General features: G+C 38.5%; 1 protein-coding gene across 2 annotated transcripts in view; it reads right to left on the bottom strand.

The window, feature by feature from the left end:
* Nucleotides 1-26,987, bottom strand: part of LOC124790061 (beta-alanine-activating enzyme) — a 180,208-nt gene that overhangs the window by 52,360 nt on the left and 100,861 nt on the right. The window contains exons 7-9 of one of the 2 annotated variants that reach the window (XM_047257624.1): nt 21,203-21,496; nt 3,226-3,380; nt 2,246-3,033 (exon numbers count right to left, since the gene is read on the bottom strand). In XM_047257624.1, the coding sequence (XP_047113580.1) occupies nt 2,246-3,033; nt 3,226-3,380; nt 21,203-21,496 (1,237 nt within the window). The remainder of the gene's footprint in view (nt 1-2,245; nt 3,034-3,225; nt 3,381-21,202; nt 21,497-26,987) is intronic. The other variant, XM_047257625.1, reaches the window with a different exon arrangement.

Here is a 26,987-nt window from a genome sequence, read left to right as displayed (position 1 = left end):
TGCAAATAACACATGCAGGTAAAGATCTAGATTTCGTGTTCTTATACTTCCACTAAGGTGTTTAGTACTGTACCACACTATTCACTGTTTTTTAAGATAGAGCACACAAAAATCTTAAGGAGACTACGATAGATATATAGGGTACAATGACGTTGCATCTCCTGTTTTTAATTGTATCCCTTCTGAGTAGATATTTATAGAGTTTTCTCATGTGTACTGCTTACATACTTGATACTATGCCACCAGCTGTGAAATATTTTGCTGCTACTACTGCTTAATGAGCAAAAATCCAACTTCCTGTATGTAATGGTGTTGAAGACTCTGCAATGATTCAACTTGGCAGTCAGAATCAAGTACATCCACCTTGGGGTAAGTGTTTCAAGTAATTAAAAAAAATAGTTGTTTGTAATATTCATGTTCTGAACAAGGACTGGTTACAATAATTCATCACATTTGCAAAATCCCATAATGATATGCAACACCCATAAAACAGTAACATTAGTTCATCTTTAAACGGCCATCCATATATTTTTTGTATTAAAAAGTTGTACCATTTCCACAAAGCTATTATGCTCCTCTCATAAATATCCACAAATTATGGAATAGTTGAAATACTGGTCTGCTATTTCATGCTAAAAGCATACCATGTACTTAAGAAACCCATAGTATTATGTTCTGATAGTTCTTAACAAAATTATGAAGATATTTATACATTCAATTCCAGTGATGAGTCTTCAAGAGTTTTTAAAATGGTCAATCAATGACTGCTACACATCCACCCCACAAATGGTTATAGGGACACCACAGCCAAAGAAAAAGAAATACAAGCCTTTTATATAGCGGAAATAACCATATGGCCTGTGTTCAGGCAAGGAACTTTCTCAATAGACTATGTCCCTCAGTTTCACAAATCTGCAGTTGATGCTATGGGTAATATTAATTCGCCTTTTAACAATGTTGTCTTAATAATGGGCATCTTTATTCAATATACTCATGATGTGAAGTTTAAATATTTTCAACAAATATATTAAAATCTTTCTACAGTTGCTCTGAATGGATTCACATTACAGCCATGAAAGTGACAAGGTTACAATTAAAATTTTGATACATCCATTTTCTTCCCTAGTGAAACAGATTATCATGCTTCCCTTTGTTGCATTATTAAAATCACTTTAGTGTGGGAATTGCAAGTAACAGTCAAATCAATGAAGAATAAGCATTATTACAACATTTCATTTGCCACCAATGAAATCTGACAAGGGTGTCTTTACATAAACCAATGAATGTCAGCTTAGGCTCACTATTACCTTCCACATATCAATAGGCTCACTATCCCCCTCCAAGTATCAACGGTTTAGGGTTAATATGCGCAAAACATTCAGTGTGTCACCATTGGAGCATTGTGGGACCACTCCAGGACTGGGATCTTCACAAAGTCAGGTGCAGTTAGTATGTCATATCAACATTCAACATCATAACAAAAAGATGGATTACTACCCACCATAAACATGACACACAGAGCTGTAGACAGGCACGACTAAAAGACAGTTACACATTGGCTTTCAGCCAAAGCCTTCGTCAGAAAAGGAAACACACACACACACATGTATATTTATTCGCACAAACTAGTACACCTCATACGCACGATTGCCATCTCTGGCAGCACAGACTGGACTGAAACTGTCATACAGAACAGAAGCAGCAGTCTGACGGGGTAGGGGAGGGGAAGAGGAAGGGATAGCAGGATATGGGTTGGGGAAGAGAAGAGTGTTGTCTGGCAGATTGTGCAGAGACTAGAGTACCAACAGGTGCAGCATCAGGAGGCTGTGGGTCAGTAAGGTGGCAAAAGGGGGAAGGGGGGGGGGCAAAAGAAGAGGGATAGAGGAATGGAGAAGGGGAAGGGGAAAGCTAGATGGGTGTGTTGGCAGCACATAAAACAAAGAGGGTGGGAGATGAGGATACGAAGCACGTGACAGGACAGAGGGGATGGAAACTGTTGGGTGGAGGGTGCAGGCCAGGATAATTTCGGGAGCAGATAATGTGTTGTATGGGATAGGAGTTATGCTTGTGGAAAGGAAACATGCATAATGGAACACCAGACTTAAAAAAAAAAAAAAAAAAAAAAGTCTGCTGACATGGAATGCGAAGAGGCACATGAGAGAGTAATAGAACACAATTATGAGTAAGAAACAAATGTAAAAACTATACAGTTTTACAAATGTGGCAATTTTTTTTGTTCATTTACCTTTTGTACAAAGCTATACACGGAGAAGAGTCAATACATTTGTTGAGGTATAACTTCCATTTTAACGAGGGGTTGATGCCAGAATATACTTTACAGTGACATGTATACGGTTCTACTGCAGAATAATTTTCTGTCCTACCTTGGCAATGAGAATGGAGCACACAGTCTTTTGCAAAGTCCAATGAGCAATTCTCTGAGCACCACAATATATTTTGTTCTACACCTTTCACACACACAGTTGATAAATTTTCAGTTAACTGTCTGTTCTGTCTTTCAATAAATTCTCTTTCTTCATTACTCTTAAATAACTGCGCACTCTCTAGACCTCCCCTCTCAGAGTACTGGGTAGTAGCTCTACGTTTCACACTTTGAATATTTCTGTTGTCCTGGAATACTGTTTCACTATTAGTACACTGTCCTTCATCCACAACGTCTTTTCTTTTTGATGTCTGGGGCATTTTTGGCACCAATGAGGAACATGCACAATCAACAGTTTTTCCAGGACATTCCTGCGTTATTTTGGTTTCTTCCTTTTTCTGCAGTATTTTCTCACCATGTAACATCTCTGAATATTGTTTTACACTACAATATTTTTTTGTGTCAGCTTTACAATTATTTTCAAAGCCCTGGGAATGGCCATCATGGTGCATTTTAATGACATCTGGTATATTACTACCATAAATTCTCCTACTGTCAGGATCGGCAATCAGATTTTTGCTATAAGATTTATTTTCAATGATTTGATATTCTACTGTAACATCCGTAGAATTGGTGCTTTGCTCCTGGTTCTGAAATGATAAAATTGTTATGTTAGTGCCAATAACTTTCCAACAAGATTTAGTAAATAAATATATTGTATCATATGAAGAATTTTTTATGATCTGGAGTACCCTCATGCTAATTTTCTGAGTGGCTCAATTGTGCACTGTATTTTTTTCAGTTCAAGTAATCGGAAATATAAAAATGCTTGTTCTACTTACACAAGAGACAGTGGGCACAATCAAAGATCCAGTGGAGAGTGTTTCAGAATTTTCCCCTGTTATTCTTGAAGCTGCAGCATTCACAGAAAGGCTATGTTGGTGCAAGTTACTGACAGGAAGTTTGTCCTCTAAGCTGACACCAGAGATACTGTCTGCTGCAAAAGAACTGTCATAATTAGCAATTCTAACAGATAAAAAACAAATAATGTAGATGGAGGCAATTGAGTTCCAGTTCATTATAAAAATTTTAATAAACACTGAGTTCTGTACTCGGAACATGACAGATATAGAAATTAAGAGATATATAAATTAATGACATATTTTACTGCTTTGCACACTGCTAAATACGTTGTACATTTCCCTGCCTCTTTTTTTCTGAGTCTGGCACAACGTACTGATAAAAATGAAATTAATGAAGCTGCAATGGCACGAAATGATATCAGTACAATCCATTCAGATGCACTGAACCTGCAATGTTTTCCACCAACTCCTTTCCCCCATTGGTGCTGTTCTTACATACTCCATGGAGAACCCTCTACCGGCAGTGATCAGAAATCATAGATAAAAACATCAGTGACAATGAAAGTTTGAGTCAAGTCTGGCTGTGTTATTGGATTGCCTTATGATTAAGGTGAATGTGGTATAGAGTGCTGGTACAACCCCAACTGCCTCTCAAAGTTGGCAATGGCAATGCAAGTTTCCCTCCGACGCCGACAGTAATTGTGCGGGATCTGGCAGACCCAATGTCCACTGAGCCACACCTCCTGCAGCTCTGGACTACAGGCACACTCTGCTGTTGCAATATGGGACCCTGGGCAGCAGCCAGATGACCCACTCTCACTCTGAGCCACTTCACTAAGTGATGCTATGCAGACATCACCTAGCTGCAGCTCTGACAACACAGTTTGATTTTTAGTTCAGAGAGCCACATTCTTGTCACTATTGTATTAGCTGGACTCTATTTCTTACTGCATTAGTTGTAATGAGTCTTCATGCGATAGGAGAAAGCTACCATTTAAGTAAAGTTTTTGTTTACTGTATTTGCTTATACGCTCATCATTTCTGCACCTGTCCAGCTTTCCTACAATGACAGCTGCTGCACCACTCTGTAGCCCACCTCTCCTCACCAGTGTGTATGAAGTGGTACGCAACAGTGAATGATCAAGGTAAGCAGGAAGTTCAACTTCAACGAGCCTGCGGATCATAATGACAAAAGTGACAACACAGTAGTTAAGGAGCCGGCCGGTGTGGCCTTGCGGTTCTAGCGCTTCAGTTTGGAACCGCGTGACCGCTATGGTCGCAGGTTCGAATCCTGCCTCGGGCATGGATGTGTGTGATGTCCTTAGGTTAGTTAGGTTTAATTAGTTCTAAGTTCTAGGCGACTGATGACCTCAGCAGTTAAGTCGCATATTGCTCAGAGCCGTTGGAACCATTGGTAGTTAAGGTAGATAACAATGCCACTGGTGGTAGAACAGTCCAATCAGTCAGAGAAGACATTATAGTTCATGGAGATGATAAGATTGATCCAGACAAAAAAGAAGAAAACGCAGAAGGAAATGATACAGGAGTATTAAAAGACATGGTTCTGAATGTTTCAAGCTTTTATAATAGTGAGTCACTGAATGGCCTTCCAGCAATATTTGAAGTAGTGGCAAATGTACATGCAGGAAAGGGCAGATTTGTGTGGGCAGCATCAACAACAGAAATTGTATTACCAGGAGATATAAGGCACACATCAGTAGGAGAAGGAAGTATGCAGATAAGTCCACTCAAAATTGAACTGAGTAAGACAAGGAATGGTCCAAATGTCAATGGGCAGGAAGGTAATTTTAATGACATAGTCTGTAGCACAATATGACAACACTAACTTAGCACATGCTGCTGCATTTACGTAGACTGCGTGGTCTGCACAGATTTTTGTTTTGTTTTCCTGTAATTGAATTTTTACATTCATAAATTACAACACTTTCTAAACTTTTCACACTAATTAAGGCCATCGAAGTGTGGTCTTTTCTGAATGTACTTCTGACTAAAAAATGATTCCAGCAGCTGCAGTCCAAGGTCCCTGTTAAACATGTTTTTTGTGTTCTAGTAATGATATTTCCATAGATACTTTCATCCCACATACTTCTTTATATCTAACTGAGAAGTGAAATACCAATTTTCATAGATTTGGCTTCAAAATTTTTAATATAAGAAATATTATTTTAAAAATTTTCATCCCCTTAGATGCTGAATTTACAAAAACTGTGAAACATGTTTATTTTATTTTATTTTATTTCTTACAGAGGCGCCAAATACAAATTTCCATAGATTTAGCTTTGAAAATGCTTTCATAATGATATAATTTCATAAAACTTTTCATCCCATATTCCACTCCCATTATGGGGCTGAATTTCCAAATACACTGAAACATGTATTATTTCAATTTGCAACAGAGAAGTCAAATATCAATTTTCATACATGTAGCTTTAAAAATACTTTAGTAGTTCCTTAATAATGATTTATTCTCAAAAAAAATTCTACCCACTATTTTACCTTCTTATAGGTTGAATTTCCAAAAGTGCTAGAATGCATATTTTTTTATTTCTTACTGAAAAACCAAATTCCAATTTTCATAGTTCCAGCTTTAAAATTGTCTTAATAGTGACATATTTTCAAAAAGCGTTTAATTCCCTACTTCAACCCCTTAGTAGTGGAATTTTGAAATAAAATCAACTCCCTCTCCAAATTTCAAGTTTCTGTCCTTGGTGGTTTGAGCTGAGTGATGATGAATCAGTGAATTAGTCTAGTCCTATTTCACACCCCGCCGTGCTGAATTTAGAAATAAAGTGAAATTCAAATATTTTTATTTCTAACGGAGAAGCCAAAAACAAATTTTCATAGATTTAATTTCATAAATGCTTACATAATGAAATATTTCCATAAAAACTTTCACCCCCTATTTTACCCCCACATACCATAGTGATTGAATTTACAAAAATAGTGAAACACATATATTGTTATATCTAACTGAGAAGCCAAGTTCAAACTTTCATAGATTTACCTTCAAAAATGCTTTTACAACGAAATTTTTCCATAAAATATTTCATCCCACTGTCTTAATATTGACATTTTTCAAGTAATCTTCCATTCCCTGTTTCATCCCTTTAGTGGTGGAATTTCAAAAAATCCCTTCTTAAATGATGCCTACAGTATATGGTCAACACCTACTACAAATTTCAAGTTTCTGTCCTTAGTGGTTTGGGATGGGAGATGATGAGTCGGTGAGTGAGTGAGTAAGTGTGTGAATGAGTCAGGATATTTACTTTTGAACAGGGTGGGGCAAATAAAAGTGGCCCATATGAGTGGATATGACTGTATGTGAATATATGTATGTAACCACATCAACTTACTTCCAACAGGATGGTGCAACTGTCCACACAGCCAGCCAAATCTTGGAGCACATTTACACAATCTTTGTTCTTGACAGAGTTATTAGTAGAGGTCAGTCTGGTTGCAGCCCTAGCTGGCCACCCAGGTCACCAAATGTTAAGTGTTAATTATTTTCTGTGTCTTGTAATATGTTATGCAAGGTGTTTTTATATATGTTCCATGCAATAATGCTGAAATAGTTACTCTGCATCAGTCAGCTGTTTTCTTACCCAAACATGCTGTAAGTGCTGTACATAAGTGAATGATACATTAAAGTGTTCTTGTTCATATACCACAAAATACTTATCTTTAAAACAAGAATTTATCAAGACCTAATCCGTAAGTGTGTGATTACTTTGTGTAATTACAGTCTAATGACTGGTTTGAGCCAGCTCTCCGTGTTAGTCTATTCGGTGCAAGCCTCTTTGTCTCTGCATAATTACTGCAACTTATATCCTTTTGAATCAGCTTTAACATGCACTATTCATTTCTCTTCCTCCTATCCACCTTTACTTTTCACTCTGTCCTCATAACAACTGGGTTTAAGCTGGCACAGTTCTCACCAAAAGTACTCTTTGATCTCCTACAAGCTCTGACACCTCCTGTTTCATTTTTACCATTCATCTTCATAACAGGTGGTGTTCCTCTCATCATGTGGTCTGAGTGACCTGCCTTTCCTTTTAATCTCCCAACCTATTCCTGTCTCCTAATAAGGAGATCTGAAAGCTAGGGTAGTGTTTGTATTTCTGTATGTGTCTACTGGCATACTAAAGATTACACTGGTGCATAAGTTCATAGCATTTTTGTTTCGCATGTTGGTACTCCGGTTACTAAGTGTTTGTTTATCAATCATCATTTTTTTATTTGCAATTTACTGTTGCTATTTGTGATTACTTATTGTAATTTTTTCATTTGGAGATAGTGAGTGGAGCTGTGGACATTAGAAAATCGAGTGCCAAGTCGAGAAATCAGAACATTTCCAACATATTCTTCTGTTTGACTTTCAAATGATAGATCACAGCAACAACAGAGGGATGGAAGCTGCTGAGGCAGTCAGAAACATTTGTGCAGTGTATGGGCATAATGCCACTAGACAGAGCATGCCAAGAAAATTATTTTCTCATTTTAAGGATGATGGTTTTGATGTTAGGGATTCTTGGAGTTCAGGAATTGTTTAAATGCAATGATCCACAGTAGTGTACTCAAGAACTATCAAATATGATGGATTGTGATCATGTCACCATCATGCAACAGTTGCATGCAATGACAAAGGTTCAAAAACCAGGTGTGTGGGTATTGCATGCTCTAAGCCAAAATTACAAAAATCAACATGTGGCCATGTGCGTATCTCTGCTTGCTTGTCATCAACTGATTTGTGAACAACATGGACCGTTAATATCCTGTATCATTAGTGATGAGAAATGGCATCTTTATGCTAATGTATCAAAATGAAATCAATGGCTGCACCCAAACAAAGCAGCAAATCCCCACACAAAGACTCGTGTGCATCCACAAAAGATAATGTCATACATGTGGTGGAATAGTGATAGTGTGGAGTACTACCAAACTGTTTCAATGGGGTGCAACCCTCACTGCTGACATTTATTGTCAACAACTGAGATGTCTTGGACTCGAAAACCAAGAAAAATGAACAGGAAGACAGCATAAAGTTATATACATACACTGGAGTTGGAGTGGGAAGTCATTCCGCAACTACGTTATTCTTGCACCCTCATATTTTATTTTTTTCTGCTCTCTATCAAACAACCCACACGGAAATTCCTTTCCCAATGAGATTGAGCTCCAAATGTGGCTCAAAGACTTCTTTCTCTAAGAACCACAATTTTTTTACAGTTGCAGAATCAAAAAGTTACACTATTGTTGGCAGACCGTTGCAAATAGGGAAGGAGAATACATTATTGATGACTAAAGTCTCTTTAAGTGTATCAGTTGTGTTTATTAAACTTCTGGAAACACACTACGACCTTTTGCAACAACTAAATAAAGGTACTTTTTGTCTGAATGTAAGTATTGGCCAGCAGTTCTGTCTCATAAGAAAGCTTTTATTTTCTTTAGCGAATTTTCAATTTGATACTGTTGTGACTCGCCAATCATTCAAAGCGCCGCCGTGCAATTACGCACGTCCTCTATGTGCGGCGCTGTCTGCCAGCCATGCAGCAGCTGCGCCACCTAAGCGGCCAGCCGAGCAGCGGCTGCTAGACTGGGACTCAGTGCTTATTCAAATGCTAACGTGTACACATGTCTTGCTTGTCAACTTACTCTGTGACTTATATGTGTTGTGTCGTTCTGAAATATATGTGTTAAACTTGACGTTATAACAGATACACTTAACTAATCAGCTAGTAATATAACCACATCGTATTTCTGTGTCAGTTGTTACATGTGTAGGTTTTGGTTTTGCAACTTTTGGTTCTACCACACAAGAATATTGTATACCATACCACCATAATGGCTGAAAATGGATGTAAAGAAATACATTGAGCTTCTAGACACCTCAAAACTACTTACTCTGGACTTGGACTTCAATTTTTCTTTTTTTGTGAGCAATGATATATCAACTGAACTATCAAAACACACCTCACAGTCTGACTAAGGTAAACTGAAGTAAATGGAGATACTTGAGGAGCCATATAAATCTGAGAGCTGTTTTAGTGCCAACACATTGACACTCTAAGACAAAAAAACGATGCACCATGAAGGAATTATGCAAATTGGTCACAAATTGATATTCACACAGGTATCAATTGAAAATGCAAAATTGTAAAATTTGGTGGCAGATGGATGGATGTGTGATGCTGCAGCGCAATGTCACTGTGCAGCTCGCAGTGATAGTAAGCGGGGGACATGTCAATACCAGGGAATAACATCTTTGAGAATTTCATTCCGTGTATTCAGTTTGACAGTAACTATGCCTCGCAGACAGGCACGTGAACAATATACACAGATGTCAACATTAGAGAGGGTGTGTAGTTGAGCTCAAAGAAGCCAGTTGGTGTAGTCGGCAAACCGCTTGATCTTGAATAGGAGTGATGCCCCTATTTGACAATGTTAGCAGGAATGGGTGGACCATGGCTGGGCACAGCATTGAGAAGGAAGAGCTAGACCTAGAGAGACGACAGAGCTTGAGGATTGAGCAGTTGTCAGTGAGGCACTAACAGCCCTGGATTTGGGCTTCAATGAGCACAAGGACCATTAATAGGCAGCCCACAGAAAGTGGCTGAGCTCACAGTGCCCCTTGCACTGACTACTGTTGACCTCTGAACACCAACAAGCCTGTTTGCAGTGGTGTCGGGTACACTCAGCCTGAAATCACATTGACAGTAGTAGAACTGTCTTCAGTGATGAGTCCTGCTTCAAACTGAGCCCCAATGACCAGTGAAGATGTGTCTGGGTACAACTAGTACAGTGATGGGATACCATCCTGATTGTTGCCTGCCATACAGTGACAGCCAGAAGTGATGGTCTGGGGTACCATTTCATTTCATAGCAGCATCCCTTTGGTTATCATCCATGGCACCCTTACATCACAGCAGTACACTGACATATTCTACACCTTATTTTGTTGTCCTTCATGGCAAGCCATCCTGGGCTTAAATTTCAGCATTCACGTTTTTCACGCATGAGAGTTTCTATTGAGATGCTTGTCTTCTTGCTTGTCAAACTGTACCCTGGCCAGAAAGGTCACTGGGTCTCTCCCCAACTGAGAACATCTGGAGTATCATGTGCAGGACCTTCCAACCAGGTCAGGATTTTGATGATCTAATGCACCAGTTGGACAGAATTTGGCATGATACCCCTCAGGAGGACATCCACCAACTCTATCAATCAAAATGCCAAGCTGAATAACTGCCTGCATAAGCACCACAGGTGGAGACATGCATTAGTGACTTGTTCAATTTGTGAAGTTCTTTCTCTTGAATAAATCCTCCAATTTTTCTGAAGTTGTAGTCATTTGTTTGCCTGTAAATGTATATCACTTCCATCCTATTTGAATAACTCCTTCTTTGTGTACTTTTTTTTCTTTTTCTTCCTTAGACTGTATTACTAATTACAAGGATAACACTTGTTGTGTAACCTGCTGTTCATTAGAACATCGTGTTCCACTGTGTTTTCTTACAGTAACCAAAGGTGATGGTGTTCTATGTTAACTTGGCGCAGCATAAAAAGAACTGTGTGCACCAATGTAGCTGTATGCACAGAAAGTGCAGACATTATATGGACATGCAGCAGCCAAAATCCACACTCAAATATGAAAAAAGAAGGTCACTGGTTATGGATGATGGGTGGTACATGTGGAAGGTGTGGTGAACTCCTCACAACAAGAGGGTCAACAACATTTTCAAGGGCCAGAACAAATAAAGACAGTCTTTGAACTGATTTATTCTGATGGTCGACATTCCTTAAAATGTTTCAACGTATGTTGAGTTAAATGATTGTCATTATTCAGAACGTTACTGTAAAGTGGATCTGTCATTTGTTTGACCTGAGTTGTTCAAATATAGAAGAATCATTGAAGAAAGTAGTAAACTGATAATTTCAGTACAGCTGAGTTGTGAAGAGTTTTCTTTCCGCACCGAATTGCAGAAAGAAGTAGTCCAATGAAATCGAGTTCGTTCATGGCCTTGATACAGAACAGCTGGACTATGATAACTTTTAGAGCAGCATCCGTTATTAGCTACAAGAATTAGCAAAAAGGTAACACTGACTTTGAGCGACAGAGCCAACGCAGATATTACGTACACACACACACACACACACACACACACACACACACACACACACTCTCTCTCTCTCTCTCTCTCTCTCTCTCTCTCCATTTCACTCCATGTGGAGACCTCACAATGTGTCGGAAGTGTGGTGTATAACTGAAAAAGAAACTTTAAAAAGAAAATTGAACAAATTTTGAAGATATTTTAACAAAATATTAAGAAGAAATGAGATGTTGCTTTGAGCAACAATGAATCAACAAGAGAACTTATAAAGTGACACAAAATTTCAAGGTGTTATAGAAGAAAAGTTATCCAAAACTTTCTTGAACCAATATTTCAAAACGTTAATTGTAATTTCATGGATGCAATAGTTGTGGAAACTTGTGAACACCAGCCAGAACAACTGCAATGGAGTATGTGCATCATGAACATTGAACACGTACTACATACTTTTGCAATCTAAAAATAAATTCACGATGGGATTGGAGAAGATAGCCAACTTGGTAAATGACATCTGGTTATGAGCCAATGCATTTTCGAGGCTACGGTATTGCTTCATGGCCCAGCAGCATTAGTTCATCAACAGCGTGCACAGCTCTGCGACACATTGCAGCCAGCTGCAGCCCATTAGTAACACAACACGCTGATCACTGGCAGCACATCAGCTATGAATCAGCAGTGTGCTGTCAACAATCACCGGTGAGTTAAATACAAACATTTTATGTCCACAGTACTGGCAGTGAAACTTTGTGACAAATGGAACAGTGAGATTTTGCGTCATAATTTTGTTTCAGTAATCAGTGATTAATTACTTCAACTATACGTTTATATTATAATAGATTTAACATAAGCTGGTCATTATGCATGTATGGAAGCAAAAGCAGTGGAATCCATGGCACCATCAGAAATGCCTACATGGCTTTCAAAATTAACAACTAGTCTTACGAACACATTAGAAGCTAATGGTAAAAGATTACAAATATTAAGAACACTAAAGTGAATTTACAAGAAGGGTATATTAAGCAATTAGAGGAAAACATAAATAAGAAAGTGCAGGAAACCTTTAAAACAAAATTTCTGTCTCATACAATAACACTAGAAATGAGAGTAGATTCCTTAGAAAATAAAGTCAGTACTTTAACCGAAAGTCAACCAGCAACAGTAGATACAGTACTACAGTGACTACTAAACTTAAAGGTCATTTTACAGAGTTCAAGGAGAATTTCCAAGTAGTAAGTGATGAAATCTCAATGATGCAAGAAAGAGACTAAACCACAGAAAGCTAGTAGGCATTAAATCCAAATACTACCTTAACCAGTTTAGAGGAACAACTGCATAATTTTGTACAGCAAAAGATGCAAGACACTGTGGAATCTTTTAGTGAGCATACTACTTCTATGGATAGAACTGCACAATAAAAAGAAGAATTTCAAAAATTGTGGGAGGCTTTAGAGAAAGCACAATCAGATACTGAAAAAAGTGGAACAATGCTAATGTAGGTGTATCTAAAGAATAGCTGGAGGAATTCCCACTAAGATCAGGTTTAAATTTATCCAAGTAAGTTCCTAAATTTAAATCTGAGGGCGAAGCACATCTTGTTTATTTTTTAGAAGTAGTTTCTAGATCATTCCCAAGTAAATGGGAAGACTAACAAAAAACAGGTTTTGCATTAGGTTATTTGATAGGAGATGCATCAGAATGTGGCAGTGCCCATTCTGAAGTCTTCAGATGATGGAATGATTTTGAAAGTGGTCTCAAAAGGAAATATTGGTCAGCTAGTACACAGGATAAATTAACATTTGACATACCTGAGCCTAAAAATTGTAACAACAGTTAGGGCTCCTAAAAGAAATATGTGAAGATGGCATTAAGCAATGGACATGTATTTCTTAAAACTATTAGTCGAACTATTGTCATTCAGAAGAATGAAATTTATTCATAGTAGATGCAGTGCAATGTTATGTGTTCTGCACTATGTAGATGCATTGTATTTATTATTAGGGAGCAAATTGGTTTGATGGAAACATAGGCTGAGGAGACTTGAAATGTGTCTACACTCCTGACCCTGGAGGAGGCTATGTCATTTACTTCAGATGGCATCATGACTCATTATGGATGTGATGTACGTCACATGGCCTAGTGCAATACTGCAAAAACTTTCTCTTATTTACCTAGAGATGTACTATATTTTTCTATATATTATTTTTGTACTTAACTGTGGAGATATAGCCATGTTAACCTATTTGTTTATTTGTGTTAAAGAAAGGGAGGGAGCACAGAATATTTGCCTTTCTGTAACTACAGAATGTGTTAAGACACATTGTACACTTGTATGTCACCTGCTTCTGCAACTCGTTTTGGTGGTATCTTTGGTTGGACTTTAACACACTTTAGCTTCACGTAACTACTGCCTTGCAGGTGGTCATCTATGACAACAGAATAAAAATGAGGCTGAGAGACAATATTGACCATAAGAAAATTGAATAACAGCCACCTCCTGATGTCGGTGAGTGGTTTCTGGTATTTTTAGACAAATGAATTGATTACTAATATGAAATACAAATATGGCTGTTTTGGCATAAGTAGCCTTGTTAGTAAGTTGGGCACTGTGGAATTATAAGAGAGAAGAATTCATTAATGAATGTACTGATTGAAGAATTCACAATAAGACATTGACATTTACACAAATACTTTGTTGGCACAGTTTATATGCATCAAGCTTTTGAGGGAGGACAATGAGACACAAAAATGACAATTGTAAAGGAAATGACACATTAATTTGCAGCAGAGTAATAACAGATAATCAGAGAATGAGTGATGAAAACACCAACATCAAAAAACTACCCTTGTGAATATTCATAAGAGTGTAATTGTTGTAGAAGGAATGTAAAATAAACTTCAGTATTTTCGGGAAAAATATTTCTATATAGCTACGATAAGCAAACCTATAGCTTGTAGAGTCGAAGTTACTGAATTAATTTTGAGGTAGTGAGCTAGGATATACATAATACAGTATAAGACAACAAAGCCAATAAAATTGGAATGGCAAAGGATATAGGTACAGTAAAGAAAGTTCTTCACATTATGTTACAAAGTAACAGAATTAGATACTGTGCACACAATGTGAAATATAAGGTGAAGTGCACCCAGGACTGAAGTAAGTAGAAATGGGAAGGCAAACCCATGGGAATGTGGTTTATACCATGGGTCATGTACATCAGAATGAAATGGGCTGCACGTTTACACGGAATGTTAGGGAATGTATTTGGAGCATTTACACTGATAAATAAATAAATAAAGACTGTTCAGTATCTACCCATAGACAGGTATTAATTTGTTATTTGTGAAACTAATGAAAGACTTTCTAGTGATAATTGGTCACGTAAATGAAGAACTCTCATTAAGGTATAGGAATGTACCTGGATCAAGATGTACAGAGATGATTTAATGTATTTATATCATAAAACTTTTGAGATTGCAGTGTATACAGTTACAGGTGAACGTAAAGTGAACCAAGGACTTCCCTAATTATTTATATTCTAAATTACCTAAAGCATATTATGTTGAGTGCAAGGCACTAAACATCAGATGTATACAAGAGATTTATGTCAAATGTAAACTAACTACTGTAGTAGAATTTACATGAGAAGTCTACAAGAAATATACTGAATGATGTAACATAAAAGACAGTACATGTAATTGTAAAGGAGTAATATAATAATCTAACGTATACATTAATTCTCAACAAAAGAACTCAATAAACTCTTTTCCATAAACTGAGGAAACATGCACTAATGGTGTTGCGGACTTTATGTTTGAATTGTATTAATAGTATAACAACATAGCACTTATATTCTTAGATAAGAATTAAGTGAAAGGAATAAATATCATTATTATAAGTCATATGATGAAAATAGTTATATGAACAATGTAGGAAAAGTTGCTACTTATTGTAAAAATAACACGCTAAGGTGTAGACAGGCACTATTTAAGGACAAATTATTTAGGAATAAAGGGAACAACTCACCAAAAGACAGAAGTGCTGCATCGTCGATAGGTGCACAAACATACGGTACAAAGCTTTGCTAACTTTTGGAATAAACTACCTTTTACAACACACACACACACACACACACACACACACACACACACACCTGTCTCCCTATAGTGTGCTCATTTGACTGCTAGCTCTTTCGTTGCCCATGGTGAGTGTACTTGGGTGAGGTGGGGGTGCAGAGTGGTGTGATGTGAGGGATGGAGAGAGGCGGGAGGCAGGGAGGGGGTTGAAGGGAAGCGTCTTGAAGGAGAGTGGGGAGCCGTCTGTGAGCTAGCTAGGGGTGCAGCTAAAGGGGCCAGGTGGCAGATGGCTGGGCATGCGATTTCACAGAGGGTACTGGGACAGAGGATGGTGTAAACACACACACACACACACACACACACACACACACACACACACAATAGGGCTGGGGGGACTGTGAGTTATCTTAGGAGATAACGAGAGCGAAGACTATCACAAGAAGATTAGTGACCTTTTGGATCCCACTACGTATAAAAAGCTTCAGAAGGATCCTACAACCAAAATTTTAAGAAATACCAATCAACTGGTAAAACAATCTTCTCTTTCTTTGGATGATAAAAAACAACTCTGCATCCGGAAGCTTATCCACCCAGACTATATGGACTCCCAAAGGTACATAAACCACAGATCCCATTGAGACCGATTGTAAGTGCTATGGGATCTCCAACACAAGAAGCAGCCAGATATCTTGCCTGCTTGCTGCAACCATACATTGGCAGAACGGACAGTTACATTAAAAACTCAGTGCATTTTATTGAAAAACTGAGGGAGATTGATGTCAGCCCAAGTGACATTCTTGTGAGCTTTGATGTAGTGTCATTGTTTACCATGGTGCCTGTAAATGAAGCTATTTCATATATATCAGATATTTTTCCGACTGACATAGTGGCTTTATTTAAACGCTGCCTGGCGACAAATTATTTCCAGTACAACAACGAGTTTTATGAACAGATCGATGGAGTGGCGATGGGAAGCCCTCTCAGCCCAGCTGTTGCCAATTTATTTATGGAGATCTTCAAACAGCAAGCGCTGCAGACTGCCAGAAAAAAGCCAGCTAAATGGTACCGCTATGCTGATGACACACTTGTAGTGTAGACTCATGGTGAAGAAGAGCTGGATGTCTTCTTGGTGCATCTGAACAGTATTAACCCGAAGATACAGTTTACGATGGAGAAAGAGAGCAATGGCCAACTCAATTTCCTGGATGTGTCAGTAATTAAACAGGTGGATGGGACGTTGGGCCACAAGGTATATAGAAAGAACACTCACATGGATCAATACCTCCCCAAGGAATCAAACCATCATCCTAGGCAATAAAGAGGTGTCACGAAAACCTTGGTGGACAGAGCTAACAACACCTGCGAGCCGGCTTACTTGCACGATGAACTCAATCACTTACAGTCAGCCTTCATGAAAAATGGATATACCAGCACAGAAATTGATTGAGACGTCCATCAAAGAAGAAAAGAAGCCAGAAGTCCAGAGCAACAATGGTCACCTGCTGGAAAAGTTTTCCTACCGTTCATTAATAAAGTCAAAGACAGTATCGGGAAAGTTCTGGCCAAGTGTGGGATGGAAACAATATTCAAACCCACCAAGAAGATTAAGGAATATTTGTTGTTGTGGTCTTCAGTCCAGAGACTGGTTTGATGCAGTTTTCCATGCTACTCTATCCTGTGCAAGCTTCTTCATCTCCCAGCACCTACTGCAACCTACATCCTTCTGAATCTGTTTAGTGTATTCATCTCTTGGTCTCCCTCTGTGATTTTTACCCTCCACGCTGCCCTCCAATACTAAATTGGTGATCCCTTGATGCCTCAGAATAAGCCCTACCAACCGATCCCTTCTTCTAGTCAAGTTGTGCCACAAATTTCTCTTATCTCCAATTCTATTCAATACCTCCTCATTAGTTATGTGATCTACCCATCTAACCTTCAGCATTCTTCTGTAGCACCACATTTCAAAAGCTTCTATTCTTTTTTTGTCTAAACTATTTATCATCCATGTTTCACTTCCATACATAGCTACACTCCATACAAATACTTTCAGAAACAACTTCCTGACACTTAAATCTATACTTGATGTTAAAAAATTTCTCTTCTTCAAAAATGTTTTCCTTGCCATTGCCAGTCTACATTTTATATCCTCTCTACTTCGACCATCATCAGTTATTTTGATCCCCAAATAGCAAAACTCCTTTACTACTTGAAGTGCCTCATTTCTTAATCTAATTCCCGCAGCACCACCCGATTTAATTCGACTACATTCCATTATTCTCATTTTGCTTTTGTTGACGTTCACCTTATATCCTCCTTTCAAGACACTGTCCATTTCGTTCAGCTGCTCTTCCAGGTCCTTTGCTGTCTCTCACACAATTACAATGTCATCAGCGAACTTCAAAAATTTTTATTTCTTCTCCATCGATTTTAATACCTACTCTGAATTTTTCTTTTGTTTCCTTTACTGCTTGCTCAATATACAGATTGAATAACATCGGGGAGAGGCTACAACCCTGTCTCACTCCCTTCCCAACCACTGCTTCCCTTTCATGCCCCTCGACTCTTATAACTGCCATCTGGTTTCTGTACAAATTGCAAATAGCCTTTCGCTCCCTGTATTTTACCCCTGCCACCTTCAGAATTTGAAAGAGAGTATTCCAGTCAACATTGTCAAAAGCTTTCTCTAAATCTACAAATGCTAGAAATGTAGGTTTTCTTTTCCTTAATCTATTTTCTAAAGTAAGTCGTAGAGTCAGTATTGCATCACGTGTTCCAACATTTCTACGGAATCCAAACTGATCTTCCCTGAGGTCCACTTCTACCAGTGTTTCCATTTGTCTGTAAGGAATTCGTGTTAGTATTTTGCAGCAGTGGCTTGTTAAACTGATAGTTTGGTAATTTTCACATCTGACAACACCTGCTTTCTTTGGGATTGGAATTATTATATTCTTCTTGAAGTCTGAGGGTATTTCGCCTATCTCATTCATCTTGCTCACCAGATGGTAGAGTTTTGTCAGCACTGGCTCTCCCATGGCCGTCAGTAGTTCTAATGGAATGTTGTCTACTCCCGAGGCCTTGTTTCGACTTAGGTCTTTCAGTGCTCTATCAAACTCTTCATGCAGTATCATATCTCCCACTTCATCTTCATCTACATTCTCCTCCATTTCTATAATATTGTCCTCAAGAACATCGCCCCTGTATAGACCCTCTATATACTCCTTCCACCTTTCTGCTTTCCCTTCTTTGCGTGGAACTGGGTTTCCATCTGAGCTCTTGATATTCATGCAAGTGGTTCTCTTTTCTCCAAAGGTCTCTTTAATTTTCCTGTAGGCAGTATCTATCTTACCCCTGGGAATATTTAAGAACTGCAAAAGATGCCCTAGCAACACCTGGGTATACAAAATTCCATGCAGTTGTGGACAAGTATATATTGGAACAACGAAAAGAAGTGTAAACACCCACTTAGCCGTACATAAAAGAAACTGTCGCTTAGGACACATCGAAAAATCGGCCGTAGCTTAGTATGTTTTTCGAGATGGGAACCACGAAATTAAATTTAATGAGACAAGTGTTCTAGCACAAACATCCCATTATCATGCACGCACATATAGAGAAGCAATAGAGATTCACAAACACCATAATAATTTTAATAGAAAAGAGGAAGTTTTAAAGTTTGACAAAATATGGATGTCGACATTGCACCAGCAGAATGACAATTGATTACTCTTAATTGAGAATGATGACGCCTTCCAAAGACAGGTATACCGTCGGCATCACGTGACGAATGGTGGTGCCCTCTATGTGCTCTATAAATGCGAGAGTACCTGGTGCATCAGTGGCAGTAGCCAGACGACCTCAGACGATGTCTCCCGCAGATGGAGACGAAACATTAGGTGGAAATTTTCCACATCGACCATGGCCTCTCAACCCGGAGGTTTTAACTGAAAACGGTGGTCATGTTCTGTGTTAACTTGGTGCAGCATAACAAGGAAAAAAAAGTCACTGTGCACACGCAAACATCTGTGTATGCAGAAAGTGCGGACTATATATGAACATGCATCAGCCAAAACCCACAGCATATGGAGAAAAAGTTATTGGCTATGGATGACAAGTGGTGCATATGGAAAGTGCGGTGATCTCCTCGGAGCAAGAGGGTCACTGACATTGTCAAGAGCCAGAACAAATGAAGACGCTCTTTGAACTGACTTATACTCATGGTAGATATTGCTTGAATTGCTTCAGTGTATGTTGAGTTACGTGATTGTCATTATTTAGAACATTATTGTAACATCGATCTGTCATTTGTTTGACTTGGGTTGTTCAAATACACAAGAATCATGGAAGAAAGGAGTAAAATGATAGTTCAGTAGAGCTGAGTAATGAAGAGTTTTCTTTCAGCAGCACCCCACAGGAAGAAGTAGTACGATGAATTCAAGTTTGTACATTGCTGTGGTACAGAATAGCTGAACCACAAGAACTTTTATCACAGTAACCATATTTATTTACAAAAATTAGCAAAATGGTAACATAGACTTTGATTGACAGATCCAATGCAGATATTATCTACACATACACAACTACTCAAAGTGTATGTTACACATCACACTGTACGCCACATGAGTTCAAATCATAAAATTTCCTTCAAAGTCTACTTTCAGTACTAACTACATATGTCCCATTCAAGTTCAGAGCTACAGTAATGCAATTTGGAATCATTTTGACAGTAAATGCTCGAATAAATGCGTTATGTCAAGGAACAAAGAATATGGTTAATGAAACGTTAATTAAAGATGGGAGCACAATCTCAGTTGGGGGAAAGATGGTTAAGGTATCCAGCAGTATCCTCTCAAAGGAAGCATCCTACACTCACCTTTAGCAATTTAGGGAAATCATAGAGAAGCTAAACCTAGACAGCTAGACAGGTTTTGAACTACCATCATGCTGAATACAGTTCTAGTGTTTAGCATTGCATCATTGTGATCTATTATATAACACGTTAACAAGATTGTTAAAAAGCTATTTACACTCTTACAAAGTATAATTTTATCAATAAGATTTCAACATAAGTAAATAGTGATTTTAAGCTCTCCATAATCTGAAACAATCAAAGATAGAAAATGAGCAACAGGGGCAAAATAATCACTTTTGTCAATGGAAAGATGACTAAATGTGAGCCGAAGACATTTTTAAAAAAAGGCTATACCCTGTAACATCCAACAGCAGTCATCATGTTTTTTAAATTTTTTTCAAATAAAGGTCAATTTAGTTACTGTCTACCTAATTGTAATAAGAAAATATGTTACAATCGGAAAATGACATAATGTCTGATCTGCAAAGTAAGAATGAAACAATTAATTTTTATTCACTTCATTATTTACACTAGATGTAGTAAAACAAAACTTGAAAAATGATAGTCAGCTACGGACAAAAAGAAAAGTGTTGCATTGTTTAAATCCCCACCCAGTGAAGCATCCAGAGGTACTTTTACCTTGTTTTATGAGGTCTTTCACTGGCAATCTTTCATTCTATGAAAAGTGACTGTTTCCTCAGTCTTGTTACTGTTCAGCAAATAAAAGCAAACCAAAACCTTGATAAAAACATATTATATGGGCAGTTTATGCATTCTGGTAACCGAAAAGACACTTAAATGACATTCTCTTAGAGGTACTACCAGTAGTATACATAGATAATTTCAGTAGCTCTATCCAAGAATCATACATAAGAAAGATTCTAATTTTATTATTTTATAGTCTTACCGTTATCCAAAATGTCCACACATTCTCTGAATGTAGCACCTCTTCCAGTAAGAAGAGCAGGCAATAGAGAGGCAGGAGGGTGACGACCTAGACGTAATTCCAAGAGAGAGAAAAGCTGAAGAGCAAGTATGGATGATCCACCTTCTTCCAAAAAGCCCCCTGATGATGGTTCTACATTCAGTAATTCAGACCACAGTGTTTTCAGTGTTCTTTCAGAGGTTTTCTTCCTAAAATCTTGTTCGCTGTGGACTAATGACACAACACAAGACTGGACAGAAGGAACATCCACTTTTCCTGAAATGTTACAAAGGAAATTAATATAATATTAACAATTAATTGACAGAAATGTAAAATTAAAGTGTTTTTGTACAAGTTACCATGCTGTATAACAGTTGGGAGAAGCTGTAATTTATAACATAAAACATATTCTCAAAAGTGCATGAGCAAATTAGGAAAAAAGAAATAAAAATGGTCAAAATTACAATTAAGAAGCCAAAAATAAATCACTAATCAGCTACAATGTTTGAGAACCTGACTGTGATTGATTTTAGGAATTAACAATGGAATGGCCCTATGAATGAGAATTGTAATCATAATGCAGCAATTTATAAGAGGTCTGAGGGGAAGCTTAGCTTTTCTATTAAGGAGATATACTTGTTTACATGAGGCTGATGTGTTTCATTTACAGGAAAACATCTCAGTCTGAAATCCTTCATGGGACAGGATGTGTGAAGAGGATTGAAAAGATTCAAAGTAGAACAATTTTTGATAGTTTTTGTATAGATGGTATACAAGCACCACTGAACTGCACTATGAACTTCAATAAGATACCCCAGAAAATGTAATTGTACAGAAAATGAAGAACTGCTCTTAGAATTTCAAGAATCTCTTTTGTAGCAGGTTCTGCAAAAATGTTACTCCTTTCTGTATACAAATATTGTGCACAGACTATACTGATAAAATTACAGGATACATGGAAAAGTGTACAGGTGTAATTTTATTGATCAGCATCCAAGAACACAGTGGATAGCTTGAAAAGCATTAATGCAGCTGTACCAAAAAGGATAATAATTTTTTGTTGTGTACGTATGTTGGATAGCTGTCAACTGTCTGTCCCACCTTCAGATAGGCAATATTTTGCACCAAAAGATAACATTTTGTTGTAAAAAGTTGTTACAGAAATATAAAAATGGCAAGCAGGTGTCACTGCCAAAATATAGTGTGATGGAAACCCCATTTATTCAGTGAATTGAGAAAAGCATTAAACAGCAGATAATTTCTCATTAATCTGGTGTCTTTAGACACAAAAATCTCTTGCCTACTTAATTACACTAGATCAAAATTGTTTTTCCTGCATATAAGGAAACACCTTGATGAAGATATGAGGGAACTAAATTAAAATGTTATAGTGCAGTTTTTCCACACTGGGCAGTGAGGGGACAATATGATGTCAGAAACCGCAAGTAGAATGCAGTTCAGATACACATACACTAACTTATCAGAAGTATCCAAACAGCTATTAGTAGATGTTAATGTGGCATGTGTCCACCATTCACCTTTATGGTGACTTGATCTCACTGCGGACACTTTCACTGATGTAACAGGTCTGTTCCAAAAATTCAAGAACTTTCATAATTTCATGCCAATGGTGTGTTGGAGTGAGATGTGGTTGGAATCCCTGCAAACACCTGTGTTTAATGTGTAACTGCTGGAAGTTTCACTGTTGTATGTCTGTTAGTTATTGTTCAGTGCTGTATTTAGTAGAATGTTGTGTCACACAGTTTGTGAATTTTGAGATGGCAGAGTTAGAGGAGCAATGCATCTGCATTAGATTTGTGTGAAACTCAAGAAAACCTTTCCAGAAACACACCAAATGATGCAGAAAGCCTACAGTGATGAGTACTTAAGCAAAACTCAGTGTTACGAATGATTCACACAGTTTAAAAATGGCCGGAGGAAGTTAAAGATGGCTCCCATTCAGGATGCCCTTTGGTGTCTACCAATTGTCAGCAATGTCAATGAAATCATGTGCCAGTAGAAGACTCACTGTTGAAGAGATTGCACAAGAACATAACATTTCAGTTGGATGATGTCGTGAAGTCCTGACACATCATCTTGAAATGCATTATGTTGCCACCAAGATTGTCCCATGGCTCATGAGTCAAGACCAGAAAGACATTCGCCTTGCAATCTGTGAAGAGCTTTAGGACTGTGCAAATGAGAAGGAAATGATCCTTAAGAAAACCACTGCTGGTGATGAGACATGGGTCTATGGTTATGATGTTGAGACCAAGGTTCAGTTTTCACAATGGGTTGGGAAAGGTTTTCCAAGATAAAAAAAAAGCTCATCAGGTCAGGTCACTTGTCAAAGCCATGCTGATAGTTTTCTTTGTCTTTGAAGGATTAGTTCATCACGAATTCATGCCACAGCGACAAACTGTTAATCAATGGTACTACCTGGATGCGTTCCAATGCCTGTCAGAAAATGTGTGAAGGAAATGGCCTGAAATGTGGCAAGACAATTCATGGTTCTTGTGTCACAATAACACACCTGCACTTTCATCCCCGTTGGTGCATGACTATTGCACAAAAAATGAAACCACTGTGCTGTCTCATCCTCTGTACTCTCCAGACCTGGCCTCTGCGGACTTTTTTTTTTAATTTCCAAAGTTGAAAACCCCATTGAAAGGAGAAAGATTTGCAATGACAGATGAGATAAAAGCAAATTCGCAAATGGCACTTCACGTGATCCTGTAAGAGGCATACCAATACTGCTTGGTGGCTTCAGCTGCCAGAGGCTGCAGTCATGTGTGCGAGTTGCTCCGTTTGCGTGTGTGTGTGTGTGAGAGAGAGAGAGAGAGAGAGAGAGAGAGAGAGAGAGAGAGAGAGATTTATTTTTGACAAGGGCCTTGGCCAAATGCTCATTTTGTGACAGTCTTTTAGTTGTTCCTATCTATGACTCACCATTTCCGCTATATGGTGAGTAGCAACTTTCCTTTTCATAATATTGTTACACTCCCTCCTGGATTTTCCACTGCTAAAGAAACTAAGTATAGTCACTGTGCTAACTGGACTGCTGGTACATCTACATCTACATCTATACTCCGCGAGCCACCTTACGGTGTGTGGCGGAGGGTACTTATTGTACCACTATCTGATCCCCCCCTTCCCTGTTCCATTCACGAATTGTGCGTGGGAAGAACGACTGCTTGTAAGTCTCCGTATTTGCTCTAATTTCTCGGATCTTTTCGTTGTGATCATTACGCGAGATATATGTGGGCGGTAGTAATATGTTGCCCATCTCTTCCGGGAATGTGCTCTCTCGTAATTTCGATAATAAACCTCTCCGTATTGCGTAACGCCTTTCTTGAAGTGTCCGCCACTGGAGCTTGTTCAGCATCTCCGTAACGCTCTCGCGCTGACTAAATGTCCCCATGACGAATCGCGCTGCTTTTCGCTGGATCATGTCTATCTCTTCTATTAATCCAACCTGGTAAGGGTCCCATACTGATGAGCAATACTCAAGAATCGGACGAACAAGCGTTTTGTAAGCTACTTCTTTCGTCGATGAGTCACATTTTCTTAGAATTCTTCCTATGAATCTCAACCTGGCGCCTGCTTTTCCCACTATTTGTTTTATGTGATCATTCCACTTCAGATCGCTCCGGATAGTAACTCCTAAGTATTTTACGGTCGTTACCACTTCCAATGATTTACCACCTATGGCATAATCGTACTGGAATGGATTTCTGCCCCTATGTATGCGCATTATATTACATTTATCTACGTTTAGGGAAAGCTGCCAGCTGTCGCACCATGCATTAATCCTCTGCAGGTCCTCCTGGAGTACGTACGAGTCTTCTGATGTTGCTACTTTCTTGTAGACAACCGTGTCATCTGCAAATAGCCTCACGGAGCTACCGATGTTGTCAACTAAGTCATTTATGTATATTGTAAACAATAAAGGTCCTATCACGCTTCCTTGCGGTACTCCCGAAATTACCTCTACATCTGCAGATTTTGAACCGTTAAGAATGACATGTTGTGTTCTTTCTTCTAGGAAATCCTGAATCCAATCACAAACCTGGCCCGATATTCCGTAAGCTCGTATTTTTTTCACTAAACGTAAGTGCGGAACCGTATCAAATGCCTTCCTGAAGTCCAGGAATACGGCATCAATCTGCTCGCCAGTGTCTACGGCACTGTGAATTTCTTGGGCAAATAGGCCGAGCTGAGTTTCACATGATCTCTGTTTGCGGAATCCATGTTGGTTATGATGAAGGAGATTTGTATTATCTAAGAACGTCATAATACGAGAACACAAAACATGTTCCATTATTCTACAACAGATTGACGTAAGCGAAATAGGCCTATAATTATTCGCATCTGATTTATGACCCTTCTTGAAAATGGGAACGACCTGCACTTTCTTCCAGTCGCTAGGTACTTTACGTTCTTCCAGTGATCTACGATAAATTGCTGATAGAAAGGGGGCAAGTTCTTTAGCATAATCACTGTAGAATCTTAAGGGTATCTCATCTGGTCCGGATGCTTTTCCACTACTAAGTGATAGCAGTTGTTTTTCAATTCCGATATCGTTTATTTCAATATTTTCCATTTTGGCGTCCGTGCGACGGCTGAAGTCAGGGACCGTGTTACGATTTTCCGCAGTGAAACAGTTTCGGAACACTGAATTCAGTATTTCTGCCTTTCTTCGGTCGTCCTCTGTTTCGGTGCCATCGTGGTCAACGAGTGACTGAATAGGGGATTTAGATCCGCTTACCGATTTTACATATGACCAAAACTTTTTAGGGTTCTTGTTTAGATTGTTTGCCAATGTTTTATGTTCAAATTCGTTGAATGCTTCTCTCATTGCTCTCTTTACGCTCTTTTTCGCTTCGTTCAGCTTTTCCTTATCAGCTATGATTCGACTACTCTTAAACCTATGATGAAGCTTTCTTTGTTTCCGTAGTACCTTTCGTACATGATTGTTATACCACGGTGGATCTTTCCCCTCGCTTTGGACCTTAGTCGGTACGAACTTATCTAAGGCGTACTGGACGATGTTTCTGAATTTTTTCCATTTTTGTTCCACATCCTCTTCCTCAGAAATGAACGTTTGATGGTGGTCACTCAGATATTCTGCAATTTGTGCCCTATCACTCTTGTTAAGCAAATATATTTTCCTTCCTTTCTTGGCATTTCTTATTACACTTGTAGTCATTGATGCAACCACTGACTTATGATCACTGATACCCTCTTCTACATTCACGGAGTCGAAAAGTTCCGGTCTATTTGTTGCTATGAGGTCTAAAACGTTAGCTTCACGAGTTGGTTCTCTAACTATCTGCTCGAAGTAATTCTCGGAAAAGGCAGTCAGGATAATGTCACAAGAGTCTCTGTCCCTGGCTCCAGTTCTGATTGTGTGACTATCCCATTCTATACCTGGTAGATTGAAGTCTCCCCCTATTACAATAGTATGATCACGAAACTTCTTCACGACGTTCTGCAGGTTCTCTCTGAGGCGCTCAACTACTACGGTTGCTGATGCAGGTGGTCTATAGAAGCATCCGACTATCATATCTGACCCACCTTTGATACTTAACTTAACCCAGATTATTTCACATTCGCATTCGCTAATAACTTCACTGGATATTATTGAATTCTTTACTGCTATAAATACTCCTCCGCCATTGGCGTTTATCCTATCCTTGCGGTATATATTCCATTCTGTGTCTAGGATTTCGTTACTGTTCACTTCCGGTTTTAACCAACTTTCCATTCC

This window comes from Schistocerca piceifrons, chromosome 3 (assembly GCF_021461385.2).
Source record: "Schistocerca piceifrons isolate TAMUIC-IGC-003096 chromosome 3, iqSchPice1.1, whole genome shotgun sequence".
In the NCBI taxonomy this organism is placed as follows: Eukaryota; Metazoa; Arthropoda; class Insecta; order Orthoptera; family Acrididae; genus Schistocerca; species Schistocerca piceifrons.
This window is presented reverse-complemented; position numbering and strand designations above follow the sequence as displayed.